The following is a 27573-nucleotide window of genomic DNA, read 5'->3' on the forward strand; positions in this document are numbered from 1 at the left end:
CTGACCTTTATCATCAACAAAGCATTTTTGCCGCCCCAGGACTTCAGCATAATGGATATTTCTTTTTCAGACCATTCTTTGTAAACCCTATAAATGTTTTTGCGTGAAAATCCCAGTAACTGAGCAGATTGTGAAATACTTAACATGTGAAATACTCATGCTCCCTTGCAAGCCCCAGTTAGGGCCTCTATGGCTGGGCGATGACCTCCAGGGCCCTCAGCCTCACCTGCAAGCCCCAGTAAGTTGCTCTAAGCCTGGGTTAACATGCTCCACGACCCTCATGCTTTGGGTTAAGGAAAAGAAGTATAGGGAAAGCAAACGTGACTCACAGGAAATAGCCCCAGTCTCTGAAGAGGACTAGATAAAGAGGAGGACCCCTTTCTCAGTTAAACATGGATGTGTCTTGGTGACACTCTGGGCTACCTGTTCCATCTCCTTATTAGTGACATAGACTTTATACTGCACAATTTCCTGCACCAAACTGACCACAAAGAATGGCTGACTTCAATTTAAGATCTGGAATAAGTACAGTGCCATTTTCAATATAAGCTAAACTTGCCTGCTGAAGTTTTATTTCAGAATTGTAGGAGAAGCCAAGTGGACTGTGACCTTGTAGACCCATTCAATGACAGTACATCTGTATCTACAGATCCACCTGAAAGGGACGAAGAGTCACAGGAAGGACTGAATGCTTGTGGATTTAAGGCTGGATTGAGAACAGTAGACCATGATGCACAGTGGTGGCCCTTGACGTATCAATTACTTTAAGAGTACCTCTGTCTTGTACTTCTGACATTGAGGTAAGGTTAAGGAACTCATTTCCGAACAAGGAATCCATAAACTGAAGTCTAAAATTGCCCTAAGATTCACACTGTTTCGTCACATTAGTCCCTTTCCGACCAGAAGGATTTTTGCAGTTCTTAGAACATAACGTTCCTAGAACCCTTTTTTTCTTATGTTCCGACTGGACCAATTTGGGGATTATTAAGTTCCTCTGACTGCAGTTCCTGTAACTCTTTCAGCTCCTACTTCAGGGCAGGTTCTTTCCCTTTTCCGCATCTTTTTAATATTGTATTCAGGGCTCGACATTAAGGCTTGTCCGCTTGTCCTGGACAAGTGGATTTTTTCTCGGGCAAGTGGATGAGAAATTTACTTGTCCCACTGGACAAGTTAAAACTCTAACAAAATAAAATGCCACTCATTACGTCAATTTTACCGATTTGAAATGAATAAATCCCCCATAATCCGTCGAACCAGCGTCCAACTCGCCCGCAGTTTAAACATACATGTTTACATTTCTACCTGCCTCAGAAGAACCGAGAAGAACAGTGGTAGAGACGGTGTTTCTTCAGGACAAGTGCCAGGGAAAGCACCAAACACAAAAAACCTTACAACAGCACCATACGAATTTAAAAGGGAAAGGAAATTTATCAACAGCTGGAAAGATGAATTTGACTGGGTCCGTTACGAAGGAGGAGAAATGTTCTGCGTCGTCTGCCGGGGGCAGCCCAACGTGGCTGACAAGTAAGTGACGTTAGCTAGCTAACATCGGCAGTTCTGTACCTAGCAAGCATTAGCAGCATATTCAACGGTAAAGCAGCTACACTTTTTAAAGGATCTCTTGTTAAATCAGCCTCTGCCGGGTAGAAAGTGAAATTGTAGAAAAAAAGCCTACTGAAGTTCAGTTAGCCATTGTCGTTAGCGATGCTAGCTAACGTTAGTTTGCTAGCTGTATATAACATTTCAGTGGATCTTGCAGCAGTTTGATTTACTGAAAATGATTAAGAAATGTTATATTCTACTAACCATTTGCCTACTTTAGCAAGTCACAGTATTTCCAAGCCCTGATAGTGTAACTGAGACGACACCGTAAATAATTCCTCTTTCAAGTAATAAGCCCCGGTCAAGTTTTGAGCATTACATTAGCTGCACGGTCTGTATGTTACCAAGAGATCTTGGGATGAAGCTGCAATAACTACATAACAGAAAGTGTTTTATTCTGCAGAAATTGTCTAAATGTTTTAGGGTGACCAGACGTCCTGGTTTGACCGGAATAGTCCCGATTTTAAGTTGCTCACTAAAATGTCCCGGTTTACACCAACCACTATGAAATTGTCCCGGTTAAACGGTCAAAATGCTGACAGCTAAATGGTGTAAAAGTGTGATTGTATTGTAGAGGATTCCAATAGCAGGACTTACAACAGTCTGCCGCTAAAGCTATGAGCTAAAAGACACAAACTAGCACTGGCTCACTGCTGTTGTCGGAAAAACAACACAGACGTGAATAAAGGTTGCACTGGTAAAACTCGTGGTGCACAGTAATTGTAAAATACCCTTTTCTCATCTGTTTTTGTTGTTTAACAGCAATTTACTGGTGAAATAAGTTATTTGTTAAAAGTTTTTGTTATTACATTTTTAATAAATCATTTAAATTCCCCTCTTTTTTTGTGCTGTTCCGAAAATTGATCCTATTTGTGACTCATAACCGTGAATGAGCACTACGGTCACGTGCAAAGTGTCCCGGTTTTAGTCCCGGGAAATCTGGTCACCCTATTTATGTAACAAATAACATTTTTAATAACACCTCAATTGTAACTTACATTATTTGTATAATATTACAGCTCATCTTCGTTGGTCAAAGGGACAAGTGCCTTCAGACATGACACACTGCTGTCCCACGGGATCAGCAAACGTCACCAGCACTGTGCTGTTGCTGAGAAAGCAAAAGGTCCTCATGCAAAAGTGCCAACTGTGGTCCAAGCAGTACAAAAAATGGACCCGGCCTTTTTTAATAAAATGAAGAATGTTATGCATACAGCCTATTACATTGCAAAAGAGGAGCAACCCTTCACTCAATTTCCTGAACTTCATGGGCTCATCAACAGGACCGGTGGGACACTCCCAGACAGCTACAATTCAGACAAAGCTTGTGCTCGGTATGTCACACACCGACCAAATAAACACAAATACAATAGCCGAACAATGTTTTCTTGTGTGCAGTACCCAAAGTCTTAACATAATGTTGTTCTTTGTAGCTTCATTTGTAACATATATGATGTGGAGAGGGAAAAGCTAATGGAGAAGTTGAGGAATGCCAAACACTTCTCCATCATGATTGATGGGGCAACAGATGGTGGCAACATTGAAAATGAAGCTGTCTATGTCCGCTTCATGGCAGACGAAGGTCCAGTAAATGCTTTCCTCTCCATTCAGGCTGTTAAGCAAGGAAATGCTTCTGGGATCCTGGATGCCATATATGCAGGTAATGTGGAATGGTTGTATGGTAGATTAACTGTGTTTTCACTTCAAATATCATTATGATATTGGAATGCACAAATTAATTGACAAGTGAGACTAATTTGGCTGCAACTCCCTTCATCCAGGGGTTTGTTTTTGCAATGCAATATCTATGCTTTCATGTTTACATTTTAATGTATGGTGCTCAACTGACTTCTCTTTTCTGTGTTTTTCTTCAAAGCATTTGAAGAAGCTGGCATTGATGACTGGAAGGATCAGCTAGTGGGATTTGGCAGTGATGGAGCAGCAGTCAATGTCGGATGCAGGAATGGGGTGGCAGCGCAGCTTCTGAGGGACATCCCATACCTCATCTCCATACACTGCATAGCTCATCGCCTGGAGCTGGGTGTGACTAAAGCAATTAAAGAAAATACCAACATGGTCCAGCTTCAGAATACACTGAAGAACCTATATGACCAGTACCACTACTCCCCCAAGGCTCTCAGGGAGCTTCACCAGATTGCTGAGGCCCTGGAGGAAATGGTACTGAAGCCGTCCAACCTCCATGGTGCCCGATGGCTACCATATGTGCATCGTGCAACAAAGGTCAGTGCTAAATTAAATACAGCTTTTTAAGCAGATATTATTAATGAGTGATGCCAAATGGATATTATGTAATAATAATTCTCTTTTTTTGTAGATTGTCTGTGATAGTTACTCTGTCCTCCTGCCTCATTTTGAGGATCTGGCAAGCATGAAAAGGAGCGCCAAACCATCACCAGCTGTTGTTGGAAGAGCGAAACAAGTCACTGGGTATCTCAAGAACCTGCACCATTTAATCTTTCTACACTTCATGTGTGACACACTTGATCATCTTGCTCTTTTGAGCAAAGAGTTCCAGAAAGACAACAACACGGTGTGTCAAGCGGTGGAAAGCTTGGAGACGTGTTACTGGAACCTGACTGCACTCAAGACAGAAATGGGTCCACAGATGTACAAGTCTACGAGGCAGTGAAGACCAATGGAGAATACAGAGGAGTGCAGTTCCAGGTTCGACATGGAGTTCCGAGCTTGGAAGCAGAACGAGCTGCAGTGATTGGTAAGGAGTGTTAGTCACATTATGTAGATTTCCACTGTATTTTAATGTAGTGGCAATAGTGTAACTCAAGTGATTATGTTTTGACCCAAACAGATGCCATCATCTTTCACTTAGAGGAAAAGCTGAGGGACCTTCAAAAGGGCAGTCCAGTCAGTAAATTTAAGGCCTTTGATCCCTCTTGCTGGCCCAAATGGGATAGGTCAGACGGCAGTGCTCAATTCAGGGAGAGTGGTCAGGAGGATCTGAGGGCACTGACTAGGCACTTCAGTGTCCTCCTGTGTAGGGAGGGCATAAGCACAGAAGATGTCATGTCCAACTTTCAAGACTACAAGGTCTTTGCCCAGGGGAGAACATCTGTTCCAATGAGGGACACATTCTTAAATATTCTGAAGTCAGGTGTGTGTACTACTGTAAGAATTTGATACAAATTCTGAATGATTACTGTAGAAGTTCCTTTTTAGTAGCCTTTTCTATATGTAACACCTCCTGGTGGCAGGGGTGTATCAACAGTTAAAGTATCTTAAAACAGGATAAGCGAGACAAGGACAACGTGGTGCCATTCAGTACAGTTGCTGTCATCAGAATAAGAGACCGATAAAATATAACCTTATATTTTCTTATCTTTTCAGATGAGAGATGTGAACGGTTCAGGAGTTTGGTCACACTCCTGAGAATTTACTTGGTCCTGCCAGTCAGCACAGCTGTGTGTGAGAGAGGGTTCTCAACCATGAAACGGATCAAGTCCGACTGGAGGACCAGCCTCAGCTCAGTCCAGCTTCAGAGGCTGATTTTTTTGTCAGTGGAGGGCCCAAAGTTGCAAGACTTTGATGCTGGATTGGTGGTGGAGAGGTGGTGGACCTGCAGCCAAAGGCAGCGCCGCCCAGGATTTAACCCCTGGGAATCAAGGCATCGGTCCGAAGATACAGAGTAGGGTGGGCCATGCCTTCGCCATCCTAGGAAAATAAATATTGCAGGCCTAGTTAACAGGTTTTACTGACTCGATATCGGTGTAAACGTTAAAGCTACTTTCATATATGTTTCATAAGTGTTCTGCTACGATGTGGATTAAGTTTAGCCTGTGTTACGACGTGACATTTATTTGGAGAAAGAGAGATATTATTGCCTTGATAATGTTGCTGTTGTTGTGTTTCTTACTGCATAGCTGATAAATGTGCAGATTTTTTAATATTACTTGTGCAGCAATGTGTTGATATTCAGGTTGCATTATTATTTGCTTATATATTTCAGAACCACATCTAAACTTCACATGTAATGTAAAATACAACTTCATAGTTAACGTCATGTTCGAGTTGTAAATAAATCTTCCTGCATCTCAAAGATCTCCAGTTCAAGTTCTTACCTGACACACAGCGGGCAAGTGTTTCAGTGGCCAGTTTTCAATAGGTTTTACAAGCCTATTGCCTATATTTTTGTAATATAATAAACACTGTTACTGGTTAGTTCGAATTTTGCATTTTTTTATAAAATTATAAATCTTTACCCGGACAAGTGACTTTTGTGCATGGACAAGTGAAACGTAAATTTACTTGTCCGAAGGACAAGTGCCTCAAAAAGTTAATGTCAAGCCCTGGTATTAACTTCACTGTTTAGCATGCCTTCTACTTTTGTAAACAGGTCTTAAAGGTCCAATATGTAATATTTGTACTGTAATAAATCCAAAAATGACACCAATGCCTCATCAGATATTAAGGAAACATGTTAAACTGAAATACTATCTTTTCTGACAACAATGCTAATGTCAGTATTTTTTCTTTTTGAAATTTACATTCCGTGACGGAATTTATGTTTATGTTTTGATCTGTGTGTTGTTATCAACGGCCCAGTTTGACAGGCAGGCCGGGTTGCCAGATATACCTGTAAAAACGAAAACCCAGCGCGCTACAGCTGTAACGGTAGTACAGCCATGAAAGCAGCAAACAAACCAACAGGATCAACGGAGATAGATTCTACATGACATAAAAAAAGAAAACAGCATGTTTCTAAGAGTTGCGTGACCAGAGACGTAACAACCCCCTGGTAAATATTGGAGATGTATTTGAAAGATGGAGACAGCTTAGATCCCAAAAGGACGCAGAGTTGGCTTATTTTCTCCTGAACAGGTAAGCATTAGCTTCAGGCTAATTTATCACAGCTACTAGGGATGGGCATTTTTTGTCATTTCAACATTTGTGTACTCACATTGAATTATATAGCTAGAGTACCCGAGTTGGTTACTCGCAAAAACAATTGAGACAGCCGGTAAAGTGATCCCGACTGGTCCTGGCTAACGCCGCCATGCTAACCCTGCTAACGTTACCGGGAGGACCAGGCAAATTGGAAAGAGAGGACTGTGAGTTTGCAGTGTGTTTAGCGATTGTTGCCGTAATTCTAAGCCAATGAAGTGTGTTCTGTCGGCAAGGTAGTGGTATTTTTAGCGTTTCGTATTGTAATTCTAAGCCGAGGAAGTGTGCCTGACTGGCGTGTGGAGAGGACAGTGAGGTTGTTGTGTTTTTAGCGGTTCATACTGTAATTTTAAGCCGAAAAAGTGTGTCTGTCAGTTGGTTACAGAGCTCCGCGTGAGCACGGGCTTTTATGACAATATAGCCAGCATCTACCGTTACCTACTCCGCTGTGCTGTGGAGTAATGTCTGGCTATGTGAGACTAGCATCTACCGTTAGCTACTCCGCTGTGTTGTGGAGTAATGTCTGGCTATGTGAGACTAGCATCTAACGTTAGCTACTCCGCTGTGCTGTGGAGTAATGTCTGGCTATGTGAGACTAGCATCTAACGTTAGCTACTCCGCTGTGCTGTGGAGTAACGTCTGGCTATGTGAGACTAGCATCTAACGTTAGCTACTCTGCTGTGCTGTGGAGTAACATCTGGCTATGTGAGAAAAGCGTCTAGCAACATTGTTGTGAATGCTGCGGTCTCAGCCTGGCAATCTCCGTGAACTTTGAGTCTGGGCAGGAGGGGGCGGGGGAAACGACTCTCCAGTATTTTGAATTGGTAGTGCAGTAACTATTTTAACCGCTAGCTGCCAGTATTACATACAATATTACATATTGCACCTTTAAGTGTTTTACTTTGATATACAGTAAATTAAATATTTAATAGAAAAGTGGGTTACTACAGATATTTGTAAATATGAAGGTAGGCCTATCAGCTTGATTAAAAAGAGCAGCAGCAGGTTAAATGGCTGTGGCAGAGTGCTATAATAACAAAAGCTCTTTTGTGTTCACACAGTCATCTAATCACACCTGTTGACATTATTGTGATTATTTTGTGTTATTATCACAAAAGTTCTACAATGGCATTCAGACAACTTTGTTTGAACTCCCTTACCCCTCCAGTTCCTATGGCCACTTGCCCAGTGCAAATGCAAATGGCAAACCTGTTTTTTGGGGAGAGTAGTTAGTAGAACTGAGAAGTGGACTGTTCCTATAACTACGTTCCTGTAACTACTTGGTAGGAAAGAGGCTATTGGGGGAGAGTCAACCTCTGAGAGCTGCCTTCAGTCAAGTGGATCTTAAGGATCACAGGAGTCCCCATCTTCACAGCCATTTACTCTGCACAGACACACAAACAAAAAAATAGACTTCAGACATTCATCCATAAATTTGAGGTTTCAAATTCAGTGGTAAAAGACAACTTTTCACCTATTTAATGCAGCATTTATGTACATTTAGAAAAGTTTAATATGGAATAGAATAGAAAAAGAAGAAAAGGAACAAAAATATAACCAGCCATAATACAGAGGTATGAAAAATTACATTTCATATTTAAAAGACCTATAAGCCGGATTTGCTTGAGCTGTAAGCTTAGATTTTTTAAATCAGACATGCTACCTCTGATGCAGTATAACCTGTAAGTAGTAATGTAGACAAAAAAGTAAATTAAAAGTTTGGGTTAGAATTTAGACCTTATGAATTAAAATGTGAACTATCCCTTATACTGCTTATTATTTATAAAATGGAATTTCAGATATGTTTAGGATCTGCGGACACCCTGTGATATAAGAAATATAGTAGGTTAGAACAACTATTGCATTAGATATGCAGGAAGAATATAAGAAGCTCGGGTTAGGGGATAAATATGAATATGTGAGTATGTTCTAGTTTCTTCTCTCCTCTGGGACAGTAAACTATCTTTGAGTTGTGGACAAAACAAGACATTTGAGGACATCATCTTGGGCTTTTGGGTAACACTGATCCACATTTTTTGAAATTTTCTGACATTTTAGAGAACAAACAACAAATCCATTCATCCAGGAAATAATCCACAGATTAATTGACAGTGAAAATAATTGTTGTGCGTCGGGCTGAACAACACCCCTCAGCTGTGATAACATCTCAACATACCTCTCCTTTCGTGAGCTGTTTCCTAATCGTCTCATTTTGTCATTGTTGTATGTTTCTGTTTCCTGTTTTATTTTGGTAGTCTTGTTTTTTTCTCTCTTGTCATGTCTTGTTTTACTTCGTGTATGGTGTTTTCCCCGCCTTTTGTGATTGTCTGCTCCACCCTGTCTTTCACCTTGCCCTGCAGTTGCCCTGCCCTTGTGTCACCTGTCCCTTGTTAACCCTCGTTTACTTTTGTATTTAGTCTTTGTGTGTTCCGTGTCTTGTGTCAGATTGTTGTACTGTTGGTGGGTGAGTTGCGGTTTTTATGTCTCTAGTTTCCCCTGGGATTTTGGAACTCGTTGTATTGCTCTGCCAGTTTCTGGACACCGTTTTGTTGTAGTTTTTTGTTAATAAATTCTCAACTCTAAACTGAACTGCATTGGGTTCCAAGCTTCGCTACTTACCTCTCTAACAGATTGTGACAGATCGTGACAGAACAATCTGACCAAGAATGGACCCAGCAGTGTTTAAGTTTAAACCATTCTTTCACCCTATGGACACTGATGGTGAGCTGATGTTGGGATTTTTTCGTGGTTTGCATGAAAAAAAAATATAGAGGTTCGCTGGCAGGCTACTGAGAGCGAGTTTGGCCTTCTAGTCTCCAAGCCTGTCAGCCGTCTGGCCCAGCTGACCCGTCGCCTGTCTCCTTCCCAGCTGCCCCTTCACCTGCTCGGCCTCCAGAGGGGCTCCGCCTTCCCTGACCTGCTCAGCACCAAAGGGAGGGATTTTGCTGTTGCTGCCGGCCGCCAGGGGGGTCCTGCCTTCGCCTTCGTCGTTGGGCGCCTGAGGGTCTTCATCGTCCTGTTTGGCCGCCAGAGTGGTTTCGCCTTCGCCAACCGCCTGCAGAGGGGTTTCGCCATCACAGACAGCCTCCTAGGAGTCCTAAACGTCCTCCTCGGCCGCCTGAGGGGCTCTGCCTTCGGCGACCTGCTCGGCCTCCAGACGATCTCCGCCTTCGCTGTCCTGCTTGACCTCCTGTTAGTCTTCGCGGTCCTGTCCGCCCTCTCAAGTGACTCATCCTTCGCCGTCCTGTTCGGCCTCCTCGGGGGGCTTCACCGTCGTGTCACTGGTCTGGTCTACAGAGGGTTTTCACTGTTTTGCTCGGCCACCAGAGGGGTGCCACCTTCGCTGCTATTCGCAGCCCTGGAACCCGTGCTTAACTGGCCGCAGCACTTCAGTTCCCAAGCCCCATTGACTCTTTTCCTCCCTACGCCCTTCAAGGGTTGACTTATGTTTGACACAAAAAGGGGGGCCAGGAATGAGATTGGCTAAATGTAAAAAATATATGCACTGCAGCAAAACATGGACAAGTACTTATAAAGACTCTCTGGTAAACGATAAGGAGATGATGAATCTTGACTAAATGTCACAACTGCCAAAACAAGCAGCATTAAATAGATGCCCAATCACAAAAGTCAAAGCAGCAAGTTGACCGATTTCTAGATTCACAAAGCTTCACAAAACAACTTCCGATGGTTTAATCCTGTATAGAAAAATTGGTGAAACCAAGGACACACCTATTTTATCACTACAGATGCAGCATTTCAATAAGTCCCGTTATAAGTCCGTCCTTCATTGGTTTTAACAAGACTTTGAGTGTACTGTACGTACAGGTCTTGCTGTCATATATCTCCATCTATTTTAGGCAGGATTGCTGTTGAAGAATATGAGTTATGGGAAGTTCTCTGCTAAGCCCCACTCTTCATCAAGTTCTCTGATTTATGTGGACATTTTTTTATGACCAATCTTGCTCATTTATAACAGAAATGTGTATGGCTCTATACCAATTTGTATTTTGTGTTCATAGAATCACAATCCACAAAGTTCTATTCATTTTACTGTTCATCACATTATGCAAAAAAAAAACATTGTGGCAGAAGTTGTAGAACACATTGAGCTAGACATGTTTGAGAAATATCAAGTCAATTGGACTCACTGTGTAAGGGACGTGGCCTTTCAAAATGTTGGCCTAAGTTAGAGCGCCACCATCAGTCCAAATGGAATAATTTTATGGGAAGTATTAGCACATTACCATCAATTATGCTGAAAATGTTCATGTCTCTAGCTCCTTCCGGCCTGCAGTAACTTCAGAAAAGGCATAATTTTGCATATAATGCTAAATAGGCCACGCCCACATGCATCAATCAATACAACACTTCAGATCTAACTTAATATTCGCCCCAAGACCATATGTACCAATTTTGTTGTAATTCTGTCCACCAAGTTTTGCAGTACGTATTTGCGGTATTTTTGGTGCCTCCTATTGGCTGACTTCAAAATCGTTGTATAGGCCCATTCCTTATGTCGGTTGGAGATATGTTAGAATTCTTATGATAACTAGTCAAATTAGTGAGTTATGGCCAATTTACTGCTAAGCTCCACCCTTGGAGAAATTATTTAATTGATCGGGTCTATGGATTTGACCAATCTTGCTCATTTGTAGCGGAAATGTGTATCCCAGTCCCGCAAGACTGCATATTTTATTTGGTGTTGACAGAATCAAAAGTTCTATTCATGTTACTGTTTTTCATATTATGCAAATAAACAAAAAATCCATCATGGTGGACCAAAGAGAAGGGAGGTCCCTCCCCTTCTGGTGGATCTCCATGGGAGCTTAATTAGGAAGAAATAATAACGGTAATGAACGAGGAAAGACATCCTTTTTTTATGCCGTTTGAATTGAGCCATGAATTACACATAATGATGTTTGTCAGTTTAAAAGATAATTTTGCAAGTCAAGAAAGTCTCAGTTACTGTTGGAGTATAAGACTGTGAAAATGCTTAATTATAAAGACTACACGGAGCTAAGCCAGGTAGCGAGGCATCCATGCATCAAGCTAATTGACATAAATTGTGCGAGACGAGAGATGTAGTTCACCGAACAACAAAACTAAGTGGTCATACGACAAACCTACGACACACTGAGACTTTCTTCAGTTAAAAAAAAAAATCTTTTCAACTGAGGTACATCATATTTGTAATCCATGGCTCAATTTAATTGGGATCAAAAAATAATTAACCTCTCGCCGTTCACTACCATGTATATTTTTTCCGAATTAAGGTCCCACGAGGTCCCCCGGAAGTGGAGGGACTTCGTCTCTCTATAGACTTTATATAATGAATGGACAGAGCATCCGGATTGGTGAAGTGATGCAAATGAGAAAGTGCCTTAAACCTGTATTGTATCTGAATTTCAGCAGGGGGCGACACATGCGGTTGCAAAAAAGGGTTTGGTTTCTATAGAAGTCTATGAGAAAATAAGCCTACTTCTCACTTGATTTATTACCATCAGTGAGCTACAGACAGCCCAACCGTGTTTTTTAACAATGCACATCTCAAGACTGTTCTCCCCCATTTACATGAACATGTAAACTTTCCTACAAGAGAAAATAACACCCTGGACTTTGTTTACACCTCACACAAAGGTGCATACTAGTACATCGGCCGCTGTGACCACAAGGGCCGATGTATTGCTTATATTTTTTATCTTTTTTTGAATACATTTCTTATGTTTTCTATTATACTTGTTATATGTGTCCTTATTGCACTGTGGGTCAGAGAGAAACATATTTTCAATTGCTCTGTATGTCTGGCACATGCTGCAGAATTACCAATGAAGTTGACTTGACATGAAAAGAGAGCCAATCAAGTCTGGACAAACTCATTTATGAAACGTGCGTACGACCTAAAACAGGCGTAGGACGGGCTACGCCGATTCCTATACAAAGCTCGGCATTTATCAATTTGAAGGTGAGCGTAGGCTGCGATATCTCACGTCTGGTCTGAACTCGTTTACGCAAGTTTCTGAGTCAGCGTGGCCTTGCGGTGCAGAATATAATCAGTTTAACAGGAGAAGGAGAAGTCATCAGTTGATCACTTATCAGCAATGGCAGATCTGGCTCTTTTAGAAGACCTCTGCACCGGTACAACAGTGCACATGTATGCGCACGGGCCACAGTGGAGCGCCCCATCGGATTGATTAAGGGCAAATGACTCTGTCTTGCAGCAGCCGGGGGGGGACCCTACTATAAACAGCAGAAAAAGTCTGCAACATTGTTTTAGCTTGTGGGGGTCTGCACAACATCACGCAGGAAAACACGGTGCCATAAATATAGTGATGGAGCCAGATGACCCGATGCCCAGAGAGCAGTGTCCAGCACAGCCCCAACTGGGGGCTATACTAAGGAGACAGGATATTATTCCTCACTTTTAAAAGGTAGCCTATAGTGTTATGTTTGGCAATGATATTCAATACAAGAAGCATGACGATGCACAACATTTGTATTTATTCTTCAGGTTTTTGTTATTCTTTTAAAGTGTCATTAATGGCCACAAGTGAATGACTTATTTCTGCCATTGACCAAGTTATTTCGGCTTGTTTTTCCATCCCCTTTGCTGTAAGGAGACAGGGTCGGAGTGGTGGTGGTCCAGCACGGGGGGGCGGAGGACACGCACTCTCCCTCACAGCTGTTGCCTTGTTCTGACTCATGAAAAAAACACGATTAAAATAAAAGACACTGCATAAACTCCGCTACCGTGTGTTTATTTAAATATAGGTACAACATGTAGGCCTAAACGATTGCAATATAAGCCTGTATATTACTATTAGGAATATAGCAACAAATTTCCCTTTGGGGACAATAAAGTATATCTTATCTTTTCTTATAATTTCTTACCCGTTGCTTTCATTTCCCCACAGCTCTGTTTAAATTATGCATCTCTTGTCGCTTTCATGGCACTGAATAGTATGATCAGTTAACAGAGCTGGATCTTCTAAAGCCATCTCTTTTGCTTGCTGTCTAAATTTGAACAATAACCTTTATAACCCTAATTTTATGTTAGCTAACGTATTATACAAACATCTGTGTTAGTTCTACATAAAGCTTCACCATGCTATTGTCCTGACCTTATGATATTTTTATTCTTTACTTTATAAAGGACAACATACATTAATGAACATTTCTGTAAATGTGCCAGTGTTAGCCAGCTGGCTAATTCAACTGTAAGCCTTTGGCCAGATGATTTTAGACCATATTCAATTCAATTTCAATTAAATTCAATAAAATTTTATTTATAGTATCAAATCATAACACAAGTTATCTCGAGACACTTTACAGATAGAGTAGGTCTAGACCACACTCTGTCATTTACAAAGCCCCAACAATTACAATAATTCCCTCAAGCGCAAGCAGTGGCGAGGATAAACTCCCTCTTGGGAAGAAACCTCGGACAGACCCAGGCTCTTGGTAGGCGGTGTCTGACGGTGCCGGTTGGGGATGCGAGGAGGCAGTAATAGTCACATTAATAATGGAACAGTGACTTCAAATGGTAGTCGTAGTATTTCATGTCATATCAGTGCGCTGCAGGGCATTACAGGATGTAGCGTGGCCCCGCAGAGCATGGATGGGCGTAACAGGAAGCTGCAGGGTTCAGCAGGAAGTAGCAGGGTTCAGTAGGAAGCAGCAGGGTTCAGCAGGAAGCAGCAGGGTTCAGCAGAAAGCAGCAGGGTTCAGCAGGAAGCTGCAGGGTTCAGCAGGAAGCAGCAGGGTTCAGCAGAAAGCAGCAGGGTTCAGCAGGAAGCTGCAGGGTTCAGCAGGAAGCAGCAGCAGGGTTCAGCAGGAAGCAGCATGACATTGCAGGGCGTGCAGGGAGTGCAGCAGGACCACGGCGACAGCTGGAACCAGGATCTTGGTGCCAACATTCTCTAAGGAAATACGCTGGGTGAAAAGACATAAGGACTCCGGGGGGGGAGTAAACTCCCCAGAAGCTAGGATTAGTAATAAGCATTTCTGGGACGGGATGCACACAAATAGTAATAGAAAGGGAGAGGAGAGAGCAGCTCAGTGTGTCAAAGGAAGGAAGGAAGTCCCCCGGCAGTCTAAAACTATAACAGCGTAACTAAGAGAGACAGGACATAAGGAGAGGTGGCCTGTTCGGACTTGGAACTCTCCCCTGCCGGATCGGGCTGTGCTGGCCTGCCTCCCTCTACTTTTGTTATATTATTAATCTAATGACTATGAAGAGAAGCATGTGGGCCTGGTTAGGCGGACAACCATATGACAATACCAAGTGTTTTACTAAAAATGTGCTCTGTTTGCAAAGCCAGAACACATTGAATAGGCTAACTTGCATATACCAGCGTTAAAAATAAGCAGACATGAACTGACAAAATGGTTTTAGAATCAGTTTAGTAGGGCTGTCCTCGACTAAAGAAATTCTTAGTCGACTAACACTTATACGATTTTGTCGACTAATCGATTAGTTGATTTAATTGACAGAGCTGTGTGCTTTGAGAGGTGGTTAAGACTAGAAATGTCATGACATCATGGCAGCCTGTGCTGATTGCTGTGGGCGTGGCTTAGCTGGCAGGTGGCTCCAGGTGAAGCTCATTCCCTCATCAACCTCCTGCAGTATTTAAGGCTGGCTCTGTGATCCACTCGTCACCAGATTGTACAGTCTACAAGCGTGGTATAGGTGGGTATCCTGTGACGTCACACATTAAAGACGGCGCCATCTTTAGGACCACCCAGGGACCGGAAGTAAACAGTAAACAGTAAATATGCCTTCTATCTGCTGTGCCGTGGGCTGTGATAACAGCAAGTCAAAAAAATCGGGACATACGTTTTATAATATTCCTAAAAATACTGAAAGGAGACATAAATGGTTAGTTGCCATTAAAAGGGATCAGTGGACTCCCACAGAACACTCCAGACTGTGCAATGAACACTTTATTTCGGGTAAGTTAACTCCTTAACCGACGTTAGCTAGCTAGCTATGTTAGCAACCCTACCATAAGATAAGTTGACATGTCACACAACAATGTTGATGATGACAGTGATTCACAAAGTAAGCTCAGTCACAATTATTGCATCTCTGCTCATCAATGTTGCATTATTTGATTTTCGGTCAAGTAACGTTACTTATTTCTAGAGCTAAAGTTACAGGGAGGCTACACCAGGCACGTAACTGAAGTAACTGAAGTGTTCGTTCACGCGTTGCGCCTGCTGTAACCTTCTGCTATGATCAGTGAACTGGCTACACCAGATGTGATGGGCGCTTATGTTAAAAAATAAATAAAATAAACTAGTTTTCTAAAACTATTATTTGCGTGTCATGAACGGAGCGTTTCACTTACTGGTGTAGCCTTCCTGTTAGTGTCACACACTGTTCATTAATGTGTCACTATATCTCATTCTACCCCTGTAGGTCAGAAGAGCGAGAATCCATTAAACCCGACTATGTGCCAAGTTTGTTTGCTTATCTCACACCTGAGCAACGCAAAAGAAAAATAAATGGTTACAGCAAATTTGAGCAAATGCAAGCTGTCAAAAGAAAGAGAAGGGCGCATGATGTTGGACCGGTGGCCCCCTGTGATACCACCAGCCATATGCGGATGGATGACTGTGGAGACACCTCAGCTCAGGAGGGTAGAGGTCAGACAGCTGATCACAGCTACTGTAATTCTGCAGTCTATGCTGAGAGCAGTGTACCATGCTCCAATGAAGCCTGCAAAGAAACTGTGAGGAGACTGACAGAAGAGTGTACTGCACTGAGGTCAGAGGTTTATCAACTCAGGGAAAAGGTTAGCAAGTTATCCTTTAGTCAGGAAACCTTCAAGGACAATGATGACATGGTGCAGGACTTAACTGGCCTTCCATCCTTTGCCAAGCTGATGGTTGTCTTCACTTTTGTGTCAGCATTCCTCAAGGTGGGACCTGGATTGAATCCCTTTCAAAGCTTTTTAATGACTCTAATGAGACTGAATTTACCACTGCACTTCTTTTCATATATATTTCATGTGTCAAAGCCTACTGCGGGCCGGATTTTTAACAGTACTTTAAATGTCTTGCATGATAGGTTGTTTAGATTTATACTGTGGCCCAGTAATTAAAATTAGTTTACCCATGTGTTTCAAAAATAGTAGTTACAGAAATTGTACATCCATAATAGACTGCTTTGAAATTTTCATTGAAAGACCTAAAAACTTGAGAGCCCGAGCACACACATACTCACAATATAAGCACCACAATACTGCCAAGTACTTGATATCAATTACTCCACAGGGAGTCATATCATTTTTGTCTCGTGGCTGGGGAGGGCGAGCAAGTGACAGGCACATTACAGAGAACTGTGGCTACCTGGGAAATCTGTTACCTGGTGATTTGGTCCTAGCAGATCGAGGGTTCTCAGTAGGAGATGCTGTGGGATTGTACAGTGCTCATCTCAAAATACCTGCCTTTACTAGAGGGAAAAAGCAACTGCATCCAAGTGAACTTGAGTATTCAAGGGGGCTAGCAGCTGTTCGAATTCATGTTGAACGAGTGATTGGTCTTGTGAGGAATAAGTACACCATTTTACAAAGCACAATACCCATTTCTCTCTGCCTGACCGCAACTCCAGGAGAGCTTACATCTCTTGACAAAATTGTCAGAGTGTGCTGTGCTCTGTGCAACGTTTGCCAATCTGTTGTGCCCTCGCAATAGCATGGCATGGGGGTCAGTAACATTGTTTTCTTTAGTGTCACAATGTTAAACAATTGTGTACAAATGTAATATATTTTTGAATCTGTTTTTTCATACAAGGCTGTTACTGACAAGCCAGACCCACATCAAGATGTAGGGTCTGGAAACTCACCATTGACGGGGCTCGATCAGAGGGGCGGGATAAATGGTTGTCTTTCAAATTCCCTCTGCAAGCAGTAGGGTATAACCAGGCAGAGCAACGAAGAAGGTAGCGGAGCTAGTTGATGGATTCAACTTTTGCCGTATCCGGTCGGCAAAACTCAGAACACATCTTCCTTTTTTTAAGAATGACTTCAGTGCCGTTCTTTGTTCTTTTCTCAAAGAAAAGCTGAACTCCAAGTCTTCCAGAAGACCTCTGTTCACCAGCAGCAGCAGCAACAACCATAAGCCCCGCCCACCCACTCTATACACGATGTGATTGGCCTGACCAAGTCAATGGAGAGTGCCTAGATCCCCCTGGCTGCAAAATAAATTAAAATAGGGTGGTCTAGATTTCTAGACTACTGTTATGAGTTTCATGTAAAATTGTTTTGTGTTTGTCTTGTTTCTAAAACAAGTAGACTATCACAAATGTGTGTGTATATTGATATTGGCTGAAATTACTTTGGAAATAAATTGTTATTCATTCAATTACAACACTGTGATGTTTATTTTACATGGTCACATTGCAGTAACAATACATGTGCCATTTATACATTTTTCATTAGGCAGTGTTGTAATGTAACAAAATACAAATACTTCACTACTGTACTTAAGTAGAATTTTCACACACTTTTTTCTTCTCTCTCTCTCTCATACATATACATATATATACATATATATATACATATATACATATACATATATACGTATATTGCCACATATATATATATATATATATATATATATATATATATATATATATATATATATATATATATATATATATATATATATATATATATATATATATATATATATATACACACACACACACATTTAATATCAGAAAATTACTTTTGATACTTAAGTACAGTAAATAACAGACATTTTAAGACTTACTTTAAGTAATATTCTAAAAGGAAACTAACTTCTACCAAGTAATTTTCTGGTAAGATATATATATATATTTTTTTTTTATTTAACGTTTATTTAACCATGTAGGCTGTTGAGAACAGGTTCTCATTTGCAACGGTGACCTGGCTAAGAAAGCGTGAGGGTGCGAGACAACATACGGTTTCACATTTAATACAATACAATACAGGAGTACAAAATACAATAGGCTACATAAAAGCTACATAAAGTGCAGAATAAGGAGCCATTACAAGGCTGACACAAACGTGTGGTGAGTAAGCCGAAGGATATGTGAAAGTGATAAGCACATAACGCAGTATACATTTATAGACAGTCTGTATCAGTGCTTAAAAGGTCAAAATACAGATATTGCAAAATGTGGACTAGTTAGTGAATTAGAACTGTTACAATTATAACGCAATAAGCATACATAGACGGTCTGTAAGAAGCTAAAACGTAGTGAAGAGCCAAATATACAGTTAGTGTAGTTACTGATGTAGATCAGAGATAACACACTAAACCTGAAATGACTGTCTATAAGAATGTTGAATGTAGTAAAAAGTCAATATACAGATAGTGCAAGTATAACAGACAGAATTATACAATATACATAAGAGTCAAAAATATCAATCAGTGTTCAGAACAGTACGTGAGTGGTGCAAAAGGGCAGGTGCGGATGTGCATCGGAGCAAAAATACAGTGGGGCATGACAGCGATATTGTAATTAGGTTGTGCAAAAACAGATTGTGCAGGAACCAGATACTTGTACTTTTACTCAAGTATTGCTTTCAAGTATTTTATACAAGACAGTCAGCTCCCCTGTCACAGACTGATAATACTAAACTTGTTTTCTGCACTCCACACATTTCCATGTCTTAGGCACCCTGGTCAGCTTAAGGCAGGTCTTGTGAAAGTGCTTTCGCCTACAGTTTCCAGATGTGTAAATGATGACATCTGTGCCTGCAGGTTGACCACAGTAGCATCCCCCTTCAGGTGGCTGTTTTGTGGCTGTGTTGTATATGGGAGTAAAGCGTGGTGCTGTATACCATTTCCCCAGAAGCTCAGGTAGCACTCCAGTCTTGATGAAATTCACCACTTTGCCGTAAGCATCGTGGAAGAAGACAGGATCATATGGAATTCGCTGGGTGAAAACTTCCTGTGGTGTCCACACCATGAAATCACAGTAACTCACCTCTGCAATGTGCATTTGTGCCTGCACTTAATACATGTACTTATGGATATGTCTCAGTGCCATGACCCCATCCTCTCCTATGCCAAGACAGAATGAGGAATCCTTGCAGCTTTCAGTGAGGGAGCAGTTCCTGGTTTTGAAGGGGCATTTTATCTCTAAAACACCATCTCCATGGCAAGTGCAGGCTACCACACCATCAGGTGATGCTCCAATCCAGGGGAGTTCTGGGTTGATGATGAACCCTGATGCCCTCACCTGGAAGTCTTCATGGTGGTCTTGCATCATAGCAACATAGCTTTCCCTTGCTCTGTCCTCATTTTGTTGACCCCATCTGACAAAGATTGGAATGTAAGCATGCAGGTAAATATGGTGCAAAATGTGAGAGCTTGTAGAATACGATGTGAGAACTTGCAGAACAATAAATCTGTACTTCTAACTTCAAAATTTGCACTTGTAGAAATGTTTACACACCTGTCACAGAAAAAAAATATTCACAAATGTGTAGATTGTTATGTACATGAACACAACAGCTGCAAACAAGTAATGCAAAAGTCGAGGCACACAGATTTGCCACTTTGTGATGCAAGCTCTATTGACAGTGTTTTTATTTTCTTTTGTGTGACTTCAAATTCAGGTCACGTGTGAATATTTTAGTTCAAATTTTAACATACAAGTTCAGATTTTTGTTTTGCAAGTTCTCACATCGTATTCTACAAGCTCTCACATTAAAATGTCAACATGTCTATCATTTACCAGGTGTTGCATTATGACAATTAAAAAAAAAAGCATTGATTTACTGGCTTATAAACAGCGGCTTCACAAACTTGTAAGCACTATTGTATACAAGCTGTAAGCCTTAGAACAAACTAGACCAATTAATCTTGCTTTATGCATGGTTGTCTAGCACAGTAGGCCTATGAATAGCTCTCCTATGAAACTGTTCTGTTATCGATGTACCTTGTTGCCTCAGTGGAGAACCGAGAAGCACGGGGATAGCAAATTCTTTTCATCAAGGATGCAGGTGTGCCTGCTCTGGCTGCCTCACTGAAAACTGACACTGTGACTCTTCCTGCCCTCTGATCAAACCATACTCTAGATTTACTTTGCTCCCTGGTCTCCTCCTCAACTATCAAACACTGGGGGGAAAAGTTAGTGACACATTACTATTTAGAGATTAACCTACCACTGAAGAGTATAGATTGACTAAAACTGATTACATTCAAGAAAACCATCCATAGGAATACTTTCAAAATGGAAAGGCTAAATTTATTTCACCTGAACTGATACACTGAAATATTAAGAGTTGTACCAAAACAGCTTGATCATATTGCACTCCAATACAATTGAAGTAGGCCTATGGCAAACTAAAAGGAGAATGTTTATAATGTTTACCTGTTGCTTTGTTAGATGTAGATCATCAAAGACCTTGGTACTCTCAACCAGCAGCAAGGGAAAGTCCATCTCCAGCCAGGTGCTTGAGTACAATGTGGAAAGAGGAGCTGGCAAGTCCAGTTGCATCACCTTTGGGATGTACCTGTGAGAGAGAAACAGAAACAAGACATTTTAAGTGACAATATATAGTGTATAGACTATTTAAAGTGACCAAAGAACATATGTGCAGTTAAATATTCTAGTCCTATAGTAATTACTCATTATAATTAGCCCATGTTTTTGTTTTCCCCCTGTCATAACTGAGATGAGTTGTAAAGTATTATGTGCAAGCCGAGTATCTTACCTGTGGGAGTGGCCCTCAATGACAGAGAGGATGGCACTTTTCTTTGGTTTGGACTCCTGCAATTCACTATTATGAAGCGCCTCAAAGAATGCTTGTCAGTCTTTATCTGATGGTCTGATATCAGGACAACCAGGACCTTGATCTTCACAGCTTGAACATGGCTCTTGTTTATGAGAGAAACTGATGTTGCAGATCTCTTCATATGGTACCCCTCTGACAGAGTTCATACTTGTCTGAGCCCAAGCACAGGGCTTCTCGGTGCAAGCCTGCCCGTTTTTAATATCAGCAGCAGCCAACACAGAGTACAGAAGAGCTGCTGCATGAGAGCAGACCTCTCCTAGGCCTGCCTTACAGGTGCAATGAGCCATAAGTACTGTCCCATCCTCTTGGACTGTGATCCAAGGATGTGTTGGGGTCACAGAAAGGTTTTGGGAATGCTTAACCTTAAGTTTGAAACACAAATTGAGAATTAAAAATTTAGCAATACAGCCATATTAATCCATGATATTTAAATTCAACATATATAACATTATCTACGACTCATAGCTATTTTCTACATTATGTTTTCGCTAACAAACGTAAGGTCAGTTTTAAAAAACGAAATTCCATTGGCAATTGTTAATTATTATCCTAGCTAGCTTTGCTACCTATCTAGCACCACGTAGCAAGTTAGTAGCGTAGCTAGTAAAGTTAAATAAACAAATATCTTACCTTTCCTGTAAATAAGAAAAGTTTCTTCATCTCCAGATGATAAACTCGAGGATCATTCACCCATCCTGATTTAAAATAAATGTACGCTTCAGTGCTTTTGTATGCCTTAAGGGACTCCCCGGTGTAAGGAGAAGGATTGTGGACGAGGTAGATGTAAATGTCGCCAAAAGACATGTTTGGCAAGCTAACGACAGATTTCAGCGGGGTCAGTAGTTGATTTGGAAGTAAATACGGATCAAAACCCAAAATATCAATTTTATTGTAATAGCGTTGCTTTTCTTTATCAGAGAGATGAGCGATTTTCGTCTGAGTAACGTTAGCAGAACCCGTTTCTTTGGGGTTAACGTTTGCCATTTTCCCTGGAATCATAGACAGTAATATTAAGCCTGGAATCTATGCCTGGAATCGACGGTTGGTGGCGCTACGGTCCTAAAGATGGCGGCCACAACAAAAAGGTGACGTCATTGATACCCATGTATAGTGGCAATCCTAGTTCCTTGTATTTTCTTATTCGTGTTCTATATTTCACGCATTAAAACATTTACCTTTACTTTTTGTGTTGGCCGTCTGCTTTTGGGTCCCTCCTTCTGTGTCGTTCCATAACAAGAAAAGCACAATATAAATGTTAATTAACCATCTGTAAAACTGAGTTTCTCCACAATTAATCCTGCAAAAGCATCACTTTAAATCTTGTGTTTACCATAAATGTGCTCAGAAGCCATCCTTCCATCAAACTTCCCTTTCCCGAGCAACATTAACCAGCTCCGACTGGGGGATCCCGAGGCGTTCCCAGGCCAGGTTGGAGATATAATCCCTCCACCTAGTCCTGGGTCTTCCCCGAGGCCTCCTCCCAGCTGGACATGCCTGGAACACCTCTCTAGGGAGGCGCCCAGGGGGCATCCTTACCAGATGCCCGAACCACCTCAACTGGCTCCTTTCGACGCGAAGGAGCAGTGGCTCTACTCCGAGCTCCTCACGGATGACTGAGCTTCTCACCCTATCTCTAAGGGAGACGCCAGCCACCCTCCTGATGAAACCCATTTCGGCCGCTTGTACTCTGGATCTCGTTCTTCCAGTCATGACCCAGCCTTCATTACCATAGGTGAGGGTAGGAATGAAAACTGACCGGTAGATCGAGAGCTTTGCCTTCTTGCTCAGCTCTCTTTTCATCTGGCGGTGCGATAGATTGAATGTAATACCGCACCCGCTGCTTCCCGATTCTCCGACCAATCTCCCGCTCCATTGTCCCTCACTCGCGAACAAAACCCCAAGGTACTTGAACTCCTTCACTTGGGGTAAGGACTCATTCCCTACCTGGAGAAGGCATTCCATCGGTTTCCTGCTGAGAACCATGGCCTCTGATTTAGAGGTGCTGATCCTCATCCCAACCGCTTCACACTCGGCTGCGAACCGATCCAGTGAGTGCTGAAGGTCACAGGCCGATGATGCCATCAGGACCACATCATCTGCAAAGAGCAGCGATGAGATCCCCAGCCCACCGAACTGCAACCCCTCCCCAACCCGACTACGCCTCGATATCCTGTCCATAAATATTACAAACAGGATTGGTGACAAAGCGCAGCCCTGGCGGAGGCCAACCCTCACCTGAAACGAGTCCGACTTACTGCCGAGAACCCGGACACAGCTCTCACTTTGGTCGTACAGAGATTGGATGGCCCTGAGTAGAGACCCCCTCACCCCATACTCCCGCAGCACCTCCCACAGAATCTCCCGGGGGACCCGGTCATACGCCTTCTCCAAATCCACAAAACACATGGGCATACTCCCAGGCTCCCTCCAGGATCCTTGCGAGAGTGAAGAGCTGGTCCGTTGTTCCACGACCAGGACGGAATCATTGTTCCTCCTCAAACCGAGGTTCGACTATCGGCTGAACCCTCCTTTCCAGCACCTTGGAGTAGACTTTACCAGGGAGGCTGAGAAGTGTGATACCCCTGTAATTGGCACACACCCTCTGGTCCCCCTTTTTAAAAAGGGGAACCACCACCCCAGTCTGCCACTCCTTTGGCACTGTTCCAGACTTCCACGCAATGTTGAAGAGTCGTGTCAACCAGGACAGCCCCTCCACACCCAGAGCCTTGAGCATTTCTGGATGGATCTCATCAATCCCCGGGGCTTTGCCACTGTGTAGTTGTTTGACTACATCAGTGACTTCCGCCTGGAAATCGACGACAATCCCCGTTATCCTCCAGCTCTGCCTCTAACATAGAAGGCGTATTAGTCGGATTCAGGAGTTCCTCAAAGTGCTCCTTCCACCGCCCTATTACCTCCTCAGTTGAGGTCAACAGTGTCCCATCCTTACTGTACACAGCTTGGATGGTTCCCCGCTTCCCCCTTCTGAGGTGGCGAACAGTTTTCCAGAAGCACTTTGGTGCCGACCGAAAGTCCTTCTCCATGTCTTCTCCAAACTTCTCCCACACCCGCTGCTTTGCCTCTTTCACGGCAGAGGCTGCAGCCCTTCGGGCCCTTCGGTACCCTGCAACTGCCTCCGGAGTCCTCTGGGATAACATATCCCGGAAAGACTCCTTCAGTCGGACGGCTTCCCTGACCACCGGTGTCCACCACGGTGTTCGTGGGTTACCGCCCCTTGAGGCACCTAAGACCCTAAGACCACAGCTCCTCGCCGCAGCTTCAGCAATGGAAACTTGGAACATTGTCCATTCGGGTTCAATGCCCCCAGCCTCCACAGGGATGCACGAAGGTGTGAGTTGGAGCATATGCATATGCACAAACAACAGTCAGAGTTTTCCCCCCCACAACCCGCAGGCGTAGGGAGGCGACCCTCTCGTCCACCGGGGTAAACTCCAACGTAGCGGCGCTCAGCCGGGGGCTTGTGAGTATCCCCACACCTGCCCGGCGCCTCACACCCTGGGCAACTCCGGAGAAGAAAAGAGTCCAACCCCTATCCAGGAGTACGGTTCCAGAACCGAGACTGTGTGTAGAGGTAAGCCCCACCAGATCTAACCGGTAGAGCTCCACCTACCGCACCAGTTCCAGCTCCTTCCCCCACAGAGAGGTGACGTTCCACGTCCCCAGAGCCAGCGTCTGCTGCCCGGGTCTGGTCCGTCGAGGCCCCTAACCTTCACTGCCACCCATGTGGCAGCGCACCCGACCCCAGCGGTTCCTCCCACAGGTGGTGGGCCCATGGGCTCAGAAGTTTCTTGGAAATAAGTAATTAAGCATGAATAAGCATAAAAAATGACTAATTGACTAAAGAAATCTTAGTCGACTAAGACCAAAACGATCGGTTACCAGACATATACTATACAAACATCTTACCACTTGTATTTAAAATGTGATCATGCCATCGCAGGGAAAACTATGTCTTTCTATTAGGTAATTTCCTGTAATTTCCACATACTATGTTAAATGTTTGAATATAGGATAGTGTTGTTATATATGGGGTTACCGTTGCCATTGTCATTGAGGGAATCTCCAATGCGGATCTCAGCACCATTGATTCTTTCGGGGCAACAATCTCCTCTATTGGTGATGGTGACATTGTTGATCTGATATGTCTTCAGGATGTCCAGTCTCCACCATGGTTTTAAATCATTGTTTGTGTGGCTACAGGATCCCTCTACACAGTTGCTAGCATGATTTCCATCAATGGCCCTTTCAGGGATGCAATTCCCATGCACAGAGGACTGAATTGCAATTCCGCCTCTGGCAATATTAGGATCTGGACAGAGTGGTACAAAATGTGTCATTTAACATTAAACACACATTATACATTTTTCTCCACTCTCCATTGACTTGTATTGCGTGAAAGTGCCTCATCGTCAATTTTGTCTGGTAGCAAACAGAAAAATGCTTAAATAATGCTGTGTGGTAATATTCACAAAGCTTTTTTGGGGATTTCCTAGCAATTGCCCATGCAAGATTCCACTGGTGAACGATATATATCTATCTGTGAATCGCGTCCTGTACTTTCTAAGACGAGCCTATCCCATTTATAATATCTAAAAAGATGAATTTAAAATATGATAAAGCAGTCTCAGGGACAGGAATCAGAGATACATTTGTCTAATCACATAAATGGTGATCAGGTAAAAAAGCTTGCTCACAGAATTTTTTTAAAATGATTTTGCTTACGATATGTGGTTGTAATTTCTGAAGTTTTGTATCTTTCACTGCGGCGATTACGCAATTAACGCTGATGTCATTTGCAAATACAGCGGTAGCTTTATGTTTATGTGGAGCATTAATTATAAACAAGTCAAGAAGAGTGATTCTGTAATGAAACATTATCTAACAAGTGTAGCGAAGAGGCTCTGTTGTAAACGTTAACATTGCTCGGTTAGCACAATGACATCATGTTAGAAAGCACATCTCAAACGATTTGTCATAAACTAAGTAACAATGGTGCTAGCCACGATGCTAATGGCATTGATAACTAAGCCAAACAGTGCTGTCACTACTATTTTAGTGTAGTTAAAAGCAACCTGTTTCTTACAGAAAGTCAGTACAGAACTCTTTTCAGTTTGCTTTCCTCAACAAGACATTTGCATCCAAGGTCAAGGAAATCAGAGTATGGCTCATACATGTTTTGAGCGCAGTCACAGCCCCAGCAGACCATATTAAATCATATCAGACTAATCCAACGAATCACAAAAATTCAGCACAGTTTTTACTGTTTCATATTATGAACAGGTTTTTTTGTAACACGGCGATTAGCAAGCATGATCTGTTTGTGACGGCAGAGATGATCAGTTGGGACTGAAAGAAGACCTATTTCTTTTAAACAATATATATGATGAGTGTAAAGGTTCATTATTGATTTTTGTTTTGGTTTCCAATCAAACTATTAAAATGGGTTTTTGTTGGTATTTGTGTGATTGTATGTCTATAAAAGGAGTCTTTAGGAATGTAAAATGCTCCAGTCATATTCCTTTTCTAAGAAAAGAAAGACAAAAGGCTTTATTTGGCATTTTAGTTACCACATGGAGTCAGCATGGAATTTGGACGTGTGACAGATGTGTTTGGATATTTCAAATGAAAGCAGACATTGAGATATATTAAATGAAGACCCTGAATTCCTTTTTGCACTTTTATGATCTTTGTTCTTGTCCATTACAGACTATATATGTGTTCTTTACCACAGCTATTAGCAACAAGTATTAGCGAAATCAGAAAACATTTACACATTTTTGGGTTGATATTTGAGGAGCAACTCAAGATGGCAGAGTAATGACACCGGGTGTTCAGTACTTCTAATTACACAATCATATTCTCAGATGCATATCTAAATTTGATAACTTAAAATAAAGCAATAGTTTTAGCTGTATTATCAAATGTATAATGCTTCTACTAATCTCTGCCCCCATCTTTTTTAATATCAACAATAAGTTTGGATCAATATAATGCTGTTATGCAATATAAGTCTGAGATAAGAAAACATGAAATACAAATTGTTTTAGCATCCTCATTCATATTATCAGAAATTACAAAACAACTTGTAACTCATCATCAAAAAAATGGAAGCGTTACATTCTTGATGCTATAGTTGCTGTGTTTGAACTGCAGGGTGCAATGTGTAATTACATTTCTAACAGAAAGAAAAAGGAAACATCTCCTTATTCACCCTCACAAAAGACATTCACTGGAA

General features: G+C 42.1%; 1 protein-coding gene across 1 annotated transcript; it reads left to right on the top strand.

Annotated features, from left to right (window-relative positions):
- Positions 1 to 200: 200 nt before the first annotated feature.
- Positions 201 to 5642, top strand: LOC114570236 (zinc finger protein 862). Its single transcript, XM_028600482.1, has 8 exons — positions 201 to 238; positions 2622 to 2936; positions 3036 to 3262; positions 3479 to 3843; positions 3938 to 4094; positions 4211 to 4336; positions 4430 to 4732; positions 4966 to 5642. The coding sequence occupies exons 1-8, from the start codon at positions 201 to 203 to the stop codon at positions 5265 to 5267; spliced, it is 1833 nt and encodes a 610-aa protein (XP_028456283.1). The 3' UTR covers positions 5268 to 5642.
- Positions 5643 to 27573: the final 21931 nt, after the last annotated feature.

This window comes from Perca flavescens, chromosome 15 (assembly GCF_004354835.1).
Source record: "Perca flavescens isolate YP-PL-M2 chromosome 15, PFLA_1.0, whole genome shotgun sequence".
In the NCBI taxonomy this organism is placed as follows: domain Eukaryota; kingdom Metazoa; phylum Chordata; class Actinopteri; order Perciformes; family Percidae; genus Perca; species Perca flavescens.